Source organism: Alligator mississippiensis, chromosome 2, assembly GCF_030867095.1.
Source record: "Alligator mississippiensis isolate rAllMis1 chromosome 2, rAllMis1, whole genome shotgun sequence".
NCBI classification, from domain to species: domain Eukaryota; kingdom Metazoa; phylum Chordata; order Crocodylia; family Alligatoridae; genus Alligator; species Alligator mississippiensis.
In genome coordinates this window covers 271,876,801-271,894,563 of record NC_081825.1, presented here as the reverse complement: position 1 = coordinate 271,894,563, position 17,763 = coordinate 271,876,801, and the positions used below count along the sequence as shown (strand labels likewise).

The following is a 17,763-nucleotide window of genomic DNA, read 5'->3' as shown; positions in this document are numbered from 1 at the left end:
AGCCCTGCAAAGCAGGTACAGAGGGTGGGTGGAGTGTTCTCAGTGAAGTTCTGGCCAGTTACAGCTCTGAGTGTTTATCTAATCCATTCTTAAAAACTGTAAGAGCAATCCTCACTCACAGCTCCCAGGCCTAATGCTCAAGCTTTACTAGACTCAAAGACCCAGGCTGCTGCTGCTGTGGCACAGGTTCCTGCACCAGGGCTACTGCTGCCATGGCTCCCCAGCAGCCAGTATTCTTGCACATAGCTATAAAGCAGCACCTGGGGAAAGGGCCCACCCTAGTTAGGTCACTGATGGTAGCAATTATTCAGATCAGGTCAGGCAGAGACTGATGCATGTTGAGCATGAATACATGATATACAAAGGAAAAACCATACCATTTCAGTTCAGGAATCCGTCTTCGAATTGCTTATCCTCTAGTACAGGGCTGCCTAACCGGTGGTCCACAAGGCATTAATATGTGGTCTGCAGGCTCCTGCTCAGCTGCTGCTCCTTCCCATTGCTCCTGCTGCTCTGGCAGCCAGGGCCTCTGGTACAGGGCAGCATGGTAGGAGGGGGACCTGCATGGGTACGGAGGCCCTGGGGGCCCACAGCCCATATGGCATCCATCTGCAGTCAGTCTTACCTCCATCCTTGGAAAGGTCTTTGAAAAGATTATGAAGGATCGTATCTGGGGGAGTCCAGTGGGAAAAATAATGCAGCAGGGAGACCAGTATGGATTTGTAGCAAGTAGATCATGCCTGACCAATCTGGTTTCATTTTATGACAGGTTCACAAAATGCTTAGGTGCAGGATGTCATTTAGCAAGGCCTTTGATATGGTATCTCATCCCATTCTCATAAATAAATTAAGAGGCTGTGATATAGATATCTACATGGTCTGGTGGTTGGCAAATTGGCTTAGCAGTCGCACCCAGAGAGTGGTAGTAGATGGGTCGGTATTGACTTGGAAGGATGTGAGTAGTGGGGTCTTGCAGGGTTTGGTACTTGGACCTGTACTCTTCAATATCTTCGTCAGTGACTTGGATGGGGGCATGAAGTGTACTCTGTCCAAGTTTGTGGATGATACTAAATTGTGGGGTGAAGTGCACACTCCAGAGGGTAGGGAACGATTGCAGGCAGACAGGTTAGAAAAGTGGGCAGTACACAATAGGATGCAGTACAACAAGGACAAGTGCAGAGTGCTGCACCTAGGGTGCAAACATATCCAGCACACCTACTGGCTGGGAAGTGATCCTCTCAGCAGCACAGAAGCGGAAAGGGATCTCAGAGTTATAGCGGACTCCAAGATGAACACGAGTAGTCAGTATGACGAAAGTCATCAGCAGAGCTAACCGCACTTTATCGTGCATCAGCAGACGCTTGGCAAATAGAACCAAGGAGGTGATACTTCCCCTATATGTGGCATTGGTCAGACCACAGTTGGTGTATTGCATCCAGATTTGGGCGCCGTACTTCAAGAAGGATGTTGATAGACTCGAGAGGGTCTAGAGGCGAACCACTGTGAGGAGAGACTGAGGGACCTGGACCTCTTCAGCCTCAGCAAGAGAAGGCTGAGAGGTGATCTTCTGGCCACCTACAAATTCACTAGTGGGGTGCAGCAAGGGATCAGAGATGCTCTGTTCACCAGGGCGCCTCTTGGGGTAACAAGGAACAATGGTCACAAAATGACAGAGAGCAGATTTAGGCTAGGTATCAGGAAAAACTTCTTCATGGTAAGGGTGGCCAAAATTCGGAATGGGCTTTCAAGGGAGGTGGTGCTCTCCCCTACCTTGGGGGTCTTTAAGAGAAGGCTTTATAGGCATCTGACCCTAGCGCTCTTTCTTGCCTAGGCAGGGAGTTGGACTAGAAGATCTGTTGAAGTCCCTTCTGACCCTAGCATCTATGAATATGGCATCCATCCCCTGGCCACTCAGAAGTTGGACTTCAGAATGTATATGGTTCCACTTGGTAGCTAAGAGCTATTGAGCTTTTCCTGGAAAGGAAAAAGTATTTCAGGGAGCCTTGTTCATCTTCTCCTTGGGTAATAACAAAGCTTCAGTGCGTTTAAGACTATGGGCTCATGAACATGTTACCACTAAATAAGATGGGGTGCAAATTTACACTGAGTAGTATGTCAGTGACTCTGGGTGCATATTCTTACAGTGCAGGAAGTTGAGAGATAGCTTATTCCACTTTCACCAAGGGAAAAGCTATCTAACATAGCAAGTGTGCTCTCAGGAAGTTACTGTGGAATACCTGATGTGCATTAAGTCCACACTGTCATTTACCTCACAATAGGTTATCTTAGGATGTGGATACACAAATTAGTATCTTTAGATATAATGAAGAATTCTTGATTTCACAAAGGCACTGCCTGATAACCAGGGATCCTGGTTTTCTCTGATTAAAAATAGCAAATTCTCTGATTAAAAACCCCAAATCCGTGATAAAAATTAAAGGACCCCACCCCCCCAGCACTGCTGGTGTCCCGCACTCCCCCGCACAGCCTCAACAGCCCTGCTGATGCCCCTCACAACAGCCCCCAAAATACAGATACACAGGCACAGACATGCAGACACAGAGGCACACACAGACACCCACCCCAGCAGGTAAGTGTGTGTGGGGGGAAGGGGCGGGGCGGGGCAGGGTGGGGGAAAGGGAAGGTGCTGGGAGGTAGAACAAGAAGCGGGGGAGTGTGCCTCTGTGCCCACTCTTAGGAGCAGGGCCAGGGGGTCAGGGCAGGGGTGCCACTCTGTGGGCCACACACGCTGGCCAACCTGACAGGGTTTGCATATGGAGACTGCCACCGCAACTCTGCCAGTGCACCCTGTGCTACTATCCCATGGCCACCCGCACAGCTTTGTGGGCAAGTGGCACAGGGCGCAACAGTGTGGTGGCAACCACCATGTGTGGGCCACATACATGCCACCCAGCTGGGGGACGGAAAGCGGGGCTTGTATGCAGTGGCCACCACTGCACTGCTGCTTATGCCCCACGACCGGCTGCATGGGTCTGCAGCGGTGCGGGGTGGTGGTGGCTGTGTGCTGGCTGGGGGGCAGAGGGGGCTTTGCGGGCAAGTGCTGTCACTGCGGAGCTATGCCCTTTGCTCCTGGATCCTAGAGGTAAGTGGGTCTTAGGGGCTGTGTGGCAGGACTGGCGAAGATGGCTGGGGGCTGAGGGAGTGGGGGCTGCTGCCGGCCCCAGGTGGCACAGCGCAGCCAGGTTCAGGGTCAGGGAGTGAGAGCAGGGGTGCCCCTCTGCAGGGGGCTTTACAGGCAAGTGACGCGGGGTGCACATGCCACCCGGCCGGCTGCCCAGGGGAGGGGGAGGCTGGCATGCAGCTGGATACACATCTCCGTGGCCAGCCCTGCAGCAGCAGCGAGGGATGGTGGCTGGTGGGGCAGGGGGGGCTCGCACGCAGCGGCTGCTGCCACTGACCTGTGGGGCCGTGCCAGTGGAGATGGCCGCTGTGTACAAAACCTCCCTGCGCCACCGCAGAGGCATGCTCGGAGCTGTGTGGCCAGCCGCAGGGGGCAGCGGCAGTGTGGTGGTGGCTGGGCGGCACAGTCATCCCCACCACCATCCTGCACTGCGGCCACAGCCGCCACCCCACTGCTGCTGCCGTCAGGCAGCCAGCTACACAGCTCTGAGTACGGTTCCACAGTGGCTCAGGGAGGTTTTGCATGCAGCAGCTGTCACTGCTGGCACAGCCCCACAGGTAAGCAGCAGCGGCCGCTGCGTACAAAACCTCCCCATGCAGCCAGTGCTGCCGCGGAGCCTTGCTTGCAGCTATACGGCTGGCTGCAGGGCAGCAGTGGCAGCGTGGTGGTGGCCATGGCCGCGACACAGCATGGGATGGTGGTGATGTCTGCATGCTGCCCAGCCACCACCACACTGCTGCTGCCACCCTGTGGACGGCCGCACAGCTCTGCGGGCATGGCTCTGCAGCAGCACAGGGAGGTTTTATACACATCGGCCATCTGTGCTGGCATGGCCCTATAGGTAAGCAGCAGTGGCCGCTGCGTGCAAGCCCCCCTGCCCCCCAGCCACCATCCCTTGCCGCTACCGCAGAGCTGGCCATGGAGCTGTGCAGCCGGCAACATGCCAGCCTCCCCCTCCCCCGGGCAGCCGGCCAGGTCGCATGCGCGCCCCGCATCACTTACCTGTAAATCCCCCTGCAGAGGGGCACTCCTGCCCTCACTCCCCCGGCCCTGTACCTGGCTGCAGTGTGCCATCTGGGGCCGGCAGCACCCCCCGCTCCCTCAGCCCCCAGCCACCTTCCCCAGCCCTGCCCCACAGCCCACAAGACCCACTTACCTCTAGGATCCAGGGGCGAAGGGCGAGCCTGAGCCTGAGCCTGGCCTTGGCTGACTCAGAGGCTCAGGCCCTACCTTTCTACCGCTCTCTCCCCCTCCAGGCAGGGCTAGGGATTTCCTGCCCTTTCTGCAATCAGCTCTTGCAGGCTTGTTCCAGCCTGCAAGAGCTCTTTGCAAAAGCGGAGAATCCACGGATTTCTCTGCTGAAAAGGGAAATCCGCATTTTCTCTGATAAAAACAGGGAATCTGTGGTTTTCTCTGTTTTTCTGTGGGAAATGGAAAACCTGGATCCCTGTTTATAACTCATCCAGCAAAATCAGTTTCTGCATTTTGTACTGAGAAAAAAATAAGAGCTGTTCTGCAGGCTTCTTTTTTTTTTTTTTAAAGATGTTCTATCTGGTACACATTACATATTTTGTGTAGGTGCAACTGCTGGGATTTTCAGAGAAGCCTCAGGTAGGTAGGCTTTCAACTCCCATTGAAATGTAATGGGAATTGAGCTCCTAACTCCCTTATGCACCTTGTGAAATTGGAGCTTATAAACAGACCTTCAACAGATAGTATCTTGATTGATGGATCATATTCCACTATTCCTCTCAAGTCTCATTTCATTTCTCTTATCCAACATTTCTAGTATCTGTTTCTCTAGCTTTGAATTTTTCCCTACTCTGGTACATGTATGTGTTTGTTTATGCTATTCCAGGGCTTAAAAAATGTTTGTGTATGCAATTCCAGGCCACATACAGGGAAAGCAGTTTGGGTTTGGGGTGCCTTTTTGACAGTTGTGGGGCTGAACAGCTCAATCACACTCCAAAGTAGAGAGTTTTGTTCTGGAAAGAATGTATATTTGTCACAAGTTCAAAATCTCCTATTTTTTTGACAGGTGCCAAAATTGCCAGCCGAGCAGGTCATAACCAGCGTATATTTGTAGCAGAATTTAGACCAGATTCAGACACACAGTTTGTTTCAGTGGGAGTAAAGCATGTGAGATTCTGGACCCTTGCTGGAAGAGCTCTTCTTAGTAAAAAGGGGCTACTGAGTTCAATAGAAGATGCCCGGATGCAGACTATGCTCTCCGTAGCTTTTGGAGCTGTATGTAACTTAATGAACTATTTTAAAATGCATAGATAAAAACATTCTTTTTGCTGCCATGTGTATGGTTACGCACACATGTGCATGCACATATGTGTGCACACGTATGTCTGTGTGTACACACACACCCCGTCCCCCTCAAAACAAGATATTTGTCCTGATTTTCCTGTTTTAGGTTAGTCATATAATAGGTCTTTGTAGTCTGCTGATGAGTATGTAAACCATGCACTTAACCCACTTTATTATTTTCAGCACTTATTTATTAATAGTAACTAGTTTAGAAAATAAGTTTTATAAAAATTCAGATATTTCCAGTGTTTACCAAACTTTATATGTACTTGTTTCGGGTAACTAAGAATATCCAGGTATAGTCTAATTTTATTATGTTATTAAGGAAAAAAAAACCTATCAGAAGTTTTGACGTGGGCAATAAATGTCCACCTTCAATCCATATTTATATTTGAAAACAATATTTAAGAAATGTCCAGTTAGGAATAATTCAGAGTCTGGGCATGTATAGGAAATTTATGAAAAGGTATAAGAAAGAGCTATACCATTCAGACTGCAAGTTCATCATTTTGTTCAAGTATTGAGACAAAACTCTACTTGGATGGAAGACCTCCAAGAGAAGCATATGATGGTGGAGGAAGAAGTTTGGTGCTTCAGTAGGTACCACCTTAGCTTTCAAGTCTATTTATTCAGTTGCCTGGTGCAATTAGGTGACTATGCTGGCATGTATTAGAAGTGCTGTCAGTCAGATGAAACATAAACTCTCAGATCCTCACAGTTTATATTCATTGAAGATGCAGACTTTCCTGCAGACAGCAGCAGAAATGGACAGAGGTGCTCTTGTGGTAGTGCTGCTTCTTCCCTGCCTGAATCCTCCAAGTAGGCGGCACAGGGAGGTTCCCTTTCGTCTAAAGGCAGCCTCTTGTGGAGGTCTGCAGGGTGTAGTCAAGGCCAGAAAGCATAGGGTGCCAAGAAAATCACAAACCAGGGGATCAGAAGCATGGATCCTGACTGAAGCAAAGGGGTCAGGAACCAGCAAATCAGGAAGCAGGGACCTAGGCTGAAGACAGGAACAAGGAAAGAGCGGGTAAGAACCAGGAACTAGCAGACAGGAGCCAGGAAACCACAAGCCAGCAGGCAGGGTCCTATTCCTGAACAGGATACCATGCTGTTAAGTAGCCTTCTGGGAACTGACAAAAGCTGCTGGTTTTAGGCAGATAACCATAACCATAAGGGTAACTGTAGGCCAGCTGGAAGCAGTTAGGCCACTGGCAGCCTCTTTTATTTTTGGATACAAATCTAAATAGCTCAGTTTAAGACGCATGTGCCACTTTTCACAAATAAAGAAGATGGTGTCAGTGGCAGCTTTCAGGTCACACACATATATTCATTCTGGCTAGCTCCATGCTGCAGTTTCAGTTGGATACTGAATTGGATTCTCTGAATTCAGATAGATTTTTCCCTTTTCGTTAATTATAGTGAGAGGGTTACTGTGCACTTGGCACATCTGCACATACATTAATGTGCCATTGTTACTGTGCATTAAGTTTAGTACCTCTGATATGAGATACTAACTAAATGCACAGTAGTACTGGCACATGGTCTTTTTATGGCACTTAATGTGCAATAGACTAATTCTACTGCACATTATCACAGCTTTTGCTGTGATGTGCTAGTGCTCAGTAGAATTAATTTATTGGTGCATTAAGCATCTCATGTAGACACACTTAACTGTCAATCAGCTATATCACTCCCGTATAGAATCAGCTGCATTTCTGTATTGGTTGCAAATGATAATTTGAAAAATGAATTAGGATCTCTTGGCATTAAAAGTGCTAAATGGGTACAACATGTTTTTAGTAGTGTTGTAAAGATTCACAAATGGTAGATTTTGTTCAGATTGTCAGTGGAATAAATGGATGATTCCTTTTGGGGAATTGTATCTGCATTTCACTGTGCACAGTACACATGTCCTTTCTTAGAAAAGTAAAGTTAATATTTTTTTGTCAGGTGAAGTAAAATCATGTCACTAAAAATATTAAATTTCCTATTTTATGCCATTTTTAGGTTGAAGGAAGGATTTTTTTTTAAGTGGACAAATGTAAACAGACTAAAACGTTACCTCTTACAGGGATTAGGCAGGAAGAGCAATTGGTCTGGGATTTTGGACCTTGGGTTCATGGACGACTGGTGCCACCTTAGTCTGAGGGCACATGCCCCCCCCCCCCCCAACCAGCCCCACAAACCGGGGGGGAGGGCCCCTGGGCGATCTTGTGGACCGCGGGGAGGGGTGATCATTGGACTCAATCCCCCAGCCCTGCTGAACCCAGCAGCAAACATCTGTTGGGTCAGGGGGAACATTGTAACTCATGGCCCTTGCTGTGAGATATCATAAGTTCCAGCAGGGAGCTGCACATCTGTTAGTGCCCACAGAGTCAGATTTTTAAAGGTATTTAGGCTCCCAACTGCTACTGACATAGTCTTTCTGTGCACCAGTTCCCCATCTGTAAGATGGAGCTAATAGCACTTTCCCACCTCACAGCAGTTTTGTGAGGATAATTACATTAAAGATTGGGAGGAGCTCAAATACTACAGTGCTGGGGCCATATAAATGCCATATTTACCTGCATCCAAGATGACTTTGAATTTAAGATGACTCCCCAGTAGTTAGATTTTATGCTTGGAAATTTATAAATCTGTTATAATTTTCCAGGTATAGAATCTAATCGGTGGACAGCCATCCAAATTTGTCTCCCCCACTACTGTGGCAGAGAAAGCAACAGTGGGGGCAAGGGGCCATACCCCTGCCCCTTGCATCCCACACCTCTTTGTTCTCTCCACCTGCCCCCCTGCCACTTGTCCCCTGCCTCCTGTAACCCTTGTCCCCACCCTATGCCTGTGCCTAATCCTTGGCATCTTCTCCCCTTCAGTGCCTGTCCCTTACACCTTTTGTCCCACCTCCCCCATGCCTGTGCTTAACCTTTGTTGTCTATTCCCCCCACTCTGCCCCCATACCTGCTTCTCTCAAACCCTGCCCAACAAAGCTTTTTTTCCCCCCATGTTTTTTCTTCCAGCACACAACTTGTCTTGGATGCAAGTAAATATGGTAGATAAGGTCAGTAGCATAATGAAGGGTAAGCAACAGTAACATGCATCATTAGTACATTGACTGCTTGTAATTCACTATTTCATGATTGTGCAAAGGGATGATGGGGTAAAGGTGCAGAGAGGTTCCCCTGCCATTGAATCCTATACCTTAACTTCCTTTATAAAGACATAGTATTCATGCTGCCTACAGGGCTGGACATCACAAACCAGGAATGATCTTTGCTGCATCCTTTGCCTATATTGCTAGAATAGAACACAGGTGACAGCTTTAAGGGACTAGAACTAAAGTCTTTCATGCATATGCTTACTCTTTACCTTGGGAATCTCTGCCTGCCTCTTTCCTCTGCCAATAAAATGCCACCATGAGCTGCCATTGGTCTGCTACCCTAATACCAGATGCTAAGAAAACCCTAATCTACCTTCAGTATAGATTATGATTTCTTAATGTATTTATTTCTCTTGCCTCAATTGGAATTATATGATGAGTATATTTTTCCCCTTTTCAGAATAACTTGACATTTACAGGTACCATCAGTGGAGATGTTTGTGTTTGGAAAGAGAATGTATTGGTACGAATTGTGGCCAAAGCTCACAATGGGCCTGTTTTCACAATGTACACCACACTAAGAGATGGCCTGATCGTAACAGGAGGCAAGGAAAGACCGTGAGTCTTATTTTTATTCTCATGTAAATATACATTACTAAGATATTATGTAATGTATAAACATACTTAATGTCATTAACTTTCAGTATGTACCCTCAGTCATTTTATTTAATCACATACGCAAACTACTTCCAATTTTTCAAGATGTCTTTACTACCATCTTTACCCAAATATAATACAGCTCTGAAATGAAGATGACCCCGCAAGTAATTAGATTCCATACATGAAAACATTTATATACTTTTTTTATAATATTCCATGTATAGAATCTAATTATTGGAGGATCATCTTAAATTATTGGAGGATCATCCCTGATGCTACTGCAGGTGGTAGGGGGAAAAGTGATGAGGGGGACAGATAGTGGGGAAGGCAATTATGGAGAAGGCAGTAGGGGAGCATGTGGTAGGGCAGGCAGTGGAGGGAACAGTGGGGGACAGACAGTAGGGGGACAGGTAGTAGGGGGAAGGCACTGTGGAGGTGGTAGGACAGGGAGCAGGGAAGGGAGGCATCTTGCCCGCTGTTGCCTGTCCCCTCCTCCCTCCCCATTTACCTTCCCTGTTGTGCCTTCCCCTCATAGTCTCTTCCCCTTCTCCCATCCCCCCACTTTCTCCCTCCATGCTGCTTCTGCTCCCTGCAGCCTTGGGTCCCCACCTCCTGATTCTTTCTGTCCTTTCCGCCCACCCCCCAACCTGCCCCTCCACCTCCCTTTTATCATTGCTCCATGCCAGCAGGCTCTATTCCTACCGCAGCCTAGGGGCATCAAGTACAGCTCCAGCCTGGCCCTACAGCAGTGGCCTGGAGCCAACACCACTGCTACAGGGCCAGGCTAGAGCACGTGCTCCATGCTCTCGGCTGCCATGAGGACATAGCATGCTTGTGCAAAGCAAAATTAAGGAGGAGTGCAGCAGGGGGAAAGAGAGGAAGAGAAGCGGCATGACAGGGAGAGAAGGTGCAGTGGGGGCCTGAGGCCAAGCGGGGGAGTGGCAGGGTATGCAGAGGCAGTGGAGTCGGGCAACAGCTGTAGCTCTGACCCCAACTCAGTCAGGCAGCAGTTGCCTGCCCCCCACTTCCTCATACTCAATTACAAGACAAGGGTTTTTTTTTCCTCCATGTTAAATTGGGGGATTCATCTTTTAATCAAGTAAATACAATATTTACGTGTGGCTAGACGACCAACTAGGTACTGGTAAATACATAACAATTCCTTGATGGAAGCATTAAATACATTCCAGCACATAAAGTAACTAGAGTTTCTCTGAGTTCATTCTGTGGAGTCCTCAGTGTGATACAGCAACTCTTCTTAAGTTGAAGATAGTTTGACTCTATTTTAAATTAAAACCATCATTGTTGTATTTGTAGGTTCATCCCCAATCATTTCCCCTAACGTTTTGCTAAAAAGTGCAGTTCTCCTTGTCCCAATAGTGTTACCTTGAGGGGAAAAAAAGTGTGTGTTCAGGCTGAATTTTCATTTGGCCATTATTGTACTTACTGTCCAGCAGAATTAGTAAAAGATGCCTGTTTATTCCTTGAATTGCATTCTGCAAATCACAACCTTTCTTATTAATAAGAAACAAAAGATGTATGGATACGTACATATGTGTCAGAGGGAACTTGATGTATGCAATACACTTGCATACCTTTGTGACCCTTTAGGTTCACAGACTTTGAAGGATCTGTTGTAATAGCTCCTCTAAGAACAGTGTAAGTCTGTATAAAGTACACACCAGCATGTGCTCATGACAAGTTAGAATCATCCGTTTAATGTGCTTTAGTTTTAACACTGACAGTGGAATGTATAATTAAAAATAGTTTCCATGGAGCTTGCACAACCTATCAAATAGATATTTAGTCTTATTGCTCTATCCTTCCTTCTTACTGCTTTATGAGGTAGGGGTGTTCTGAATTGTACTGAAAGTTGGGCAGGCCCATGGACAAGGCCAGAGCTGAATTAGTGAGAACACAAGAATAACACGGGGCTCTGACAGAAGTTCAGGCCTCCAGTCTAACTCATAGTGCTTTTTATAAAGTGCCATGAGTTAGAGCACTCCGCCTTCAATCCCATAGCCTGTGGTGGGGGACGGGAATTGAGCCTACCTAGCCAGGCAAGAAGCACCTCTTCCCAGCTCCAGCACCCCTCCTAGCTCCGGGACTGTCACCAGGGAGGGAAGGGGAGGAGGGACGGGCAAGCCAGTAGCAGTGAGCTGCTCTTTTCAAGAGCTGCCAGCTCACCTGGCCTGGGATGGAGGTGGGGGGTAGATCAGAGCCCCCTGCCTTGTGGGCCTGGCCTGGCTACCCCCAGTACCCCAGCTGGGGGAGACATGGGGAGGGTTGCAATCCACACACACTGCCCACTCAGGCCAGGCAAGCTGGCAGCTTGTGAAAGGAGCAGCTCACTGCTGCTAGATTGCCCCTCCCTTCCTGATGATAGCTGCATCAGCTCAGTCCCAAACACACAAGGGCATGCACTGTTTTTGTGGGGCAGCATTCCCCACACTGCCCTCCCTGCAAGCTCTGCAGCAAATATGGACTTCAGGGCTTGCAGTGGATGCAATGCTGCGAATGCTTACCCCGCTGTGAGCATTGTTGGCTGGGGGCTTACAGCAGGGCAATGAGGAGGACACTGCCCCCACTGGGAGCCTTGAGGTGTGGGGCTCTCAGTGGTGGCAGCATTCCTTCACGCTGTCCTTGCTGCAGGCCCAGAGCCCATGTCCCTGCGGGGCTTGCAGTGGGGGCAACGTGGAGGAACACTGCTGCTATTGTGAGCCCCACACCTTAGGAGGCTCATACTGGAGGAAATGTTATTCCCATTGCCCCTGCTTCAAGCCCTGCAGCTGGGGAGGCTCAGGGGGTAGGGGGGCAACGTTCTCTCTGCTGCAAGCCCCTCAGCTGGGGAGGCTCAGGGGGCAGGGGGGCAACGTTCTCTCTGCTGCAAGCCCCTCAGCTGCGGGGCTGGCAGCAGGTGGTGCACCCCTGTGGTTCAGAGTCCCTTAAACAATGTGGCCCCCAGCTGCAGGGGAGCATTTGGCCACACAATTAATAGCACGATTAGAACAAGTTACAAAGTTTTTACACATTTTTGTGGAATACCTTTGTATCTTGCTGCTTGTTTTATCACACCATTAATTGGTTGAATATGTAGCTGGGTCACAACTTAAGGCATGATAACCTAGTTATTCATGCCTTAACTGTAATGTGTAATGGGGGCCCTATAGAGCAGGCATTATATTTGTAACTTGTTCTGTTAAACATCTAGCACACTAAAGGTATTGAATAAGTGCTGTTTATAGTCATTAAGAATATGTACTCCAAATTTGATTCTCATTTCTGATTCTCTGGTTTCTCTTTCTCATTTCACATTTTTCTCTTCTGTTTCTTTTTCTTTTAATTCCAATTCCCACTTTCCTCCTACTTTTTTTCCTCTCACCATCTTCTGGAATTAGTGTTATATTGTGATAGCATCACTTTTAATCTAAAGTACTAAACCAACAGGTTTGTTGGTTTCTTTTGTTTTGTCTGTTTCTTATTTTATTTTTGTCACATGCTAAAAGAGTTTTCCAAGTTTAAATTCACTGTTGTAGAGGAAAAAACATCCCATGTTTGAGGAACATGGGGATGAGGAGACTGGATTGAGGAACACTATAAACTGCTGAACCTAGAAACTAACCCTGTCGATAATTGATTTTGTTATTTCCATGGACAATAAACAAGAAAAATGTTACTTAAACCAGGTTGGTCAGCTTCATAGAAGTAGTATAGTACATCATCAATAATTCACATCAAATAGTGGGTATGTTTTGAAGGATGAGATTGAGAGGTTCAAAATAACTGAAAAGCAAATCTATCCTTAAATCAAAAGCTGAAAACAATTCATAACTAACCATTCTGTACGTATTAACTCTATTTGTTTTGTTTGGTTACAGAGTTTTATAGAGGACTATATTACATATTAAGAGCTTTTCCTATACAAAGCAAAAGGAATCTTTAAGGAATAAACTTAGAATGTCTTTACTGAAGTTATATTTCACTATATAAAATTTTTAAAAATTCATTAACATTTTTCAGCTGGCTTTCATACTTTGTGTGTTTTGGCTGTTTTCTTATAAGGTCAAAGGAAGGAGGAGCAGTTAAACTATGGGATCAAGAGCTGAAGCGATGTCGTGCCTTCAGACTGGAAACAGGACAGATTACTGACTGTGTTCGCTCTGTTTGCAGAGGCAAAGTAAGGCTTGTTCTCTTTAATACACTGCTGAGAACCTTAGGGTTATTATTCAGCTGATAGATATGCAGAAGAGTTTGTTGCTGCTTTGTTGGTACTTGCTCATGTGAGTATTCATTTGAATAATTAAGTTAAGTTGATGCCAATTTATTTTACATAGTATTAAGTAGTGTCTAATTTAAACTGTTACATGCTTTTAAATTAAAGGTATTGGTATGGCTATGGATAATTTGTCAGAAAGCTGATTTTCCAGCAAAAACAGAAATACAATTCAGAAATGTTAGTTCTAATTAGGCTGATATTTCTCTATTCAGATTTATATCTCATATCTGTCTTCTGAATAGAAATTCAGGTAGTCATATAATTGACATATAATATTTCCACAATTCTTCTAGAATCTTGCCATTTTGGTTTCAAATCATGAAAAGATTTTGAAAAAAACATTTTCAAATATGATCTTCCCATTAGAAAATAATTTAACTTTCATTACCTGATTTAAGCAGTCCCTGTTGGTAGAATTGTAGCAACAGTTGGTTTCTTGCTATTTGTTATCCCTAGTTTGTGTAAAACAGTAGTACTTCTTTCACTATTGTTCAAGGGGAAAATTCTTGTTGGGACAAGAAATGCTGAAATAATTGAAGTTGGAGAGAAAAATGCAGCATGTAACATTCTAATTAATGGTCATATGGATGGTCCTATCTGGGGACTGGCAACGCATCCTTCAAGAGATTTTTTCCTTTCTGCCGCAGAAGATGGGACAGTGAGACTGTGGGATATTGCTGAAAAGGTAGGTACACAGCTAGTAAGGTAAGGCAACTATCTGTTTTCCTTGGCAAAAATGATCCTTAGATTTATCTAACAGCTGAGGATTTGAAATTTATTTTTCCTAACGTAGTTTGAGAAGTGACACTAACATATCATTACATTGTCTTTCATTTTGAAAATAATTAAGTTGATACACTTTTAAATTGGTTGAAGGGTATTTTGAAATGTGCATAGATATAAACATTTACTCCTCTGTGGTTTTTTTCATTATTTTCTCACAGAAGATGCTGAACAAAGTCAGTTTGGGACATGCAGCTCGTACAGTTTGTTACAGCCCAGAAGGTGATATGGTGGCTATTGGCATGAAAAATGGGGAATTTATCATCTTGCTTGTGACCTCATTAAAAATATGGGGGAAAAAAAGAGACCGAAGATCAGCTATCCAAGACATCAGGTCAGAAAATTCATGCCATTTATCTAATCTGGTTCAGTAGAACTGAGAGAGATGAACTGAGTTTATAAAGTTAAAAAATACATTTTTTTTCATATGGAATAATCTATTTTATAAACCCCAGATTCAGATTTGCTAAAATACCTAAAAAAAAATATTTATCCACTCTCAACTCAGTATAATTTTTTTAATGTGTGCTTGGAATGTAAATTGTTCAGTATCCATTGTACACAGCTGTATACATTTTTTGCAGAGACAGAACAGAATGAATAGTTCACAGAGTTGGTGCAATAACACCCATATAGAGCACAACCAGGAGAAATGACATATTATCTGAAGATGCAACAGAGTAACCAAACAGAAAGCAGAGGCTTAAAGAGAAAAAAAAATGTTAGCAAGTTTAGCCAGAGACTGGTATGATGATGGATCTATTAAGAGGGGTCTATTAAAATCCAAAAGAGAAGATCCAAAAAAAAAAGAAATTCCTCCTCTTGTGAACAGAAGCAAAAAACCTCATGCAGAGAATGATTTACAAATGAAGAAGTGACTCTTCTGGGAGTCACAAGGTGGGGAGGTAGAAGATAAGAGCTGAAGTTGTGTAGTGAGTAGGGCAGAGGCTGAATACAAAATAAAAGGGTAAGATGGAAGAAGATCATGGAGGGATTTTGAAAATCAGGAGGGGAGTTATGAAATGCAGTTAGATATAAATCGTAAGTTATTACCTGTAATAAAAGATGGGCAAGTAATAATATCCTTGTCATTTAGGTGCAAGCACAGTTAAGCTGCCACTTGCTGAACCTTGTATATTTTAAAAAGCTGTGCTGGATATTCTATCCGGCCTTATTGCCATTCCAATTTCTGACTTCCTCTCAAATTATTATTTCGGTTTCAAACCTTACTCTATATATGAAGTTATCTTCTTTTTTTCAGCTGTTGTTGTTCCTAAGAAGTGTATATTCCTCCATATTTAGTCCTGCTAAATTTCATATTGTATCTGCATTTCATTCTTTGTGTCATAAATTTTTGTGCTCTTCTTTTACAAATTAGTGAAGGTTAGATCACATCCAGGGGCTGGAAACTTACTCTTTGGCTAAAACAAAATTCTCTTGTACTAAACATAAAATGCTTTTGTGAAGAGATCTCATAGGGCGTGTCCGCACATGCAAGCACGTGGACTTGCAGCAGGTCAAATAGAAGCGGTGCAAATTTGAACCGGGGCTTTTTGCCTCAGAGCACTTGCTTGGACATGCACTTTGTTGTGGAGCAAGTTGTGCCACTTGGGGCAAAATAACCCTCCCTGGCTCCTCCCAGTTCTGCAGCCAGGGGGAGCTAGAGCCCGGGGCCAGCACCTGTGCTGACCCCAGCAGTACAAAAAGCTGGCCTGGCAAGTAGATCAGGGCTACTTGCTCTCAGGAGCTTCAGGGGCCTAGCCAATTGGTACCTGGGGACACTACCCCTTGTGCCAGCTGGACTGCTGAAGCAGCCCTGAGAGTTCCCTGTACCCTTTACTCACTGCAGCAGACTGGCAGTGGGGGCTGCTGCCTGGCTGTGACCAGCTGCACACCTGCCAGACCCAGATAGGAACTGCACAGCCAGTAGAGGCATCTGCCCCTCTGGGCCAGCTGCCAGTGGGGTCTGGCTGCAGAGTTGGCCTCTGTATGGCACTACTGCCCTGTGGGCCTCCTGCCTGGCCATCTGGGCTGCTATCGCCTGGAAGATGTTCCGGGTGTGGTGGCCTGCTTTGAACTGTCAAAGCATGACCTCCTGCCCCCATTTGGCCAGGACGTCAGCCACAGCCAGCTGGGTCCAAGGTGCCAGCTCTGAGCAGGCAGGGTCCTGCCACTGACCTCCCTAGCATGAATTCTGTTGTTCCCTATTGGAAAACTGAAAAATCCTTGTTAAAAAAAAATCCCAGTCACTCTCTAAAATACCCCAAAATCCATGTTCCTCCACAATTAAAACAAAAGACCACTATAAAGAGAGAGAGAGGGACAGTGATCAGTTGGGCAATGTTTTTTATACACACACACACACACACACACACACACACACTCTGTTAAAGCAATTTGGAAGACTACCAGTATCTCTATCATAATAATACAGTGAGCTCTAAATACACGTTTAATGAATTCACGAATACATGAATATATGTTCTGCTACCCCACAACAGGGGCTACAGCCCCCCAACAAGGATTACAGCCCCCTCTCAGGGGCTATGGCCTCCCAACAGGGGCTATGGCCCCCCTTGGGTTACAGCCCCCCACAGGAGCCAAATGGCCCAGCTAGCCCCATCCCCCACTGGCTGGTGCAGCCCCCCCAATGGCTGTCCCACCCAGCCCCATGGCCCTGCTCCCCCAGACCCCCCAATGGCTGCCCCACCTAGCCCCAGCCCCCACTTGCACCCCCAGGCACTGTCACTTTAGAAAAAAAGAAAATTAAAAAAAAGCCTCTACTCACCCTAGAAGCAGGGGCTGTGGGGGCTCTGGGGGCTCCTGGCAGAGCTCCCTCCCCCCGCGGCAGCACAGGGCAGCAGGGCTGGGGGCGTTGGGACTGTCACCCTGCCCTGCACTGTGCAGGTGGGGCCTCAGTGACATAGATGGCAGCTGGACTGCTGGTAAGTGCTAGGTTAGTTTTTTGTGGGGAGGTTTATTGTGCAGATGCTGGGGTGGGGAGCAGGAGGGGATGGGGCCGAGCAGGGCAGGGATCAGAGGTGTCTGGGAGGCAGGTGGGGGTTGGGGATGGACAGGAAAGGGATTGGGGGGCTTGGGGGGAGGTGGGGGCGGGGGTCGGGCAGGGCAGAGCTGGGGGGGGCTGGGGGAGTGGGCGGGGCCAGTGGGGATCCCCCCATAGTCCCCTACCCCCTCCTTCAGCCCCCCTGACCCCTTACTTACCGGCACTGGAGCCCTGCTGCTGGCATGCTGCCTGCCCTACATGGGCAGGCATCATGCTTCAGCACCAGGGTGAGGGCCAACTACAGAGATGGTCTGGCAGCCAGAGTGTCTGTGGAGGACCTGGGCTCCAGTTGCCTCAGGGCATGGTCTGGGACCGTGCCCTGCCCCGCTTTTTTTAACTCTGTTTTTTTAGGCCCCTGGATATCCAAGAGTCTAATTTTGCCCCCGTGCTGCAAACTTGCAGTGGGTGGAACCTTTTCCTGTTCCTGC

General features: G+C 46.7%; 1 protein-coding gene across 1 annotated transcript in view; it reads left to right on the top strand.

Moving 5' to 3' along the window:
• The window catches only part of EML5 (EMAP like 5), a 231,977-nt gene that overhangs the window by 198,989 nt on the left and 15,225 nt on the right, over positions 1-17,763 (top strand). The window contains exons 33-37 of the mRNA XM_019481686.2: positions 5,181-5,389; positions 9,013-9,170; positions 13,275-13,389; positions 13,985-14,173; positions 14,433-14,605. Coding sequence (XP_019337231.1) covers positions 5,181-5,389; positions 9,013-9,170; positions 13,275-13,389; positions 13,985-14,173; positions 14,433-14,605 — 844 coding nt within the window. The remainder of the gene's footprint in view (positions 1-5,180; positions 5,390-9,012; positions 9,171-13,274; positions 13,390-13,984; positions 14,174-14,432; positions 14,606-17,763) is intronic.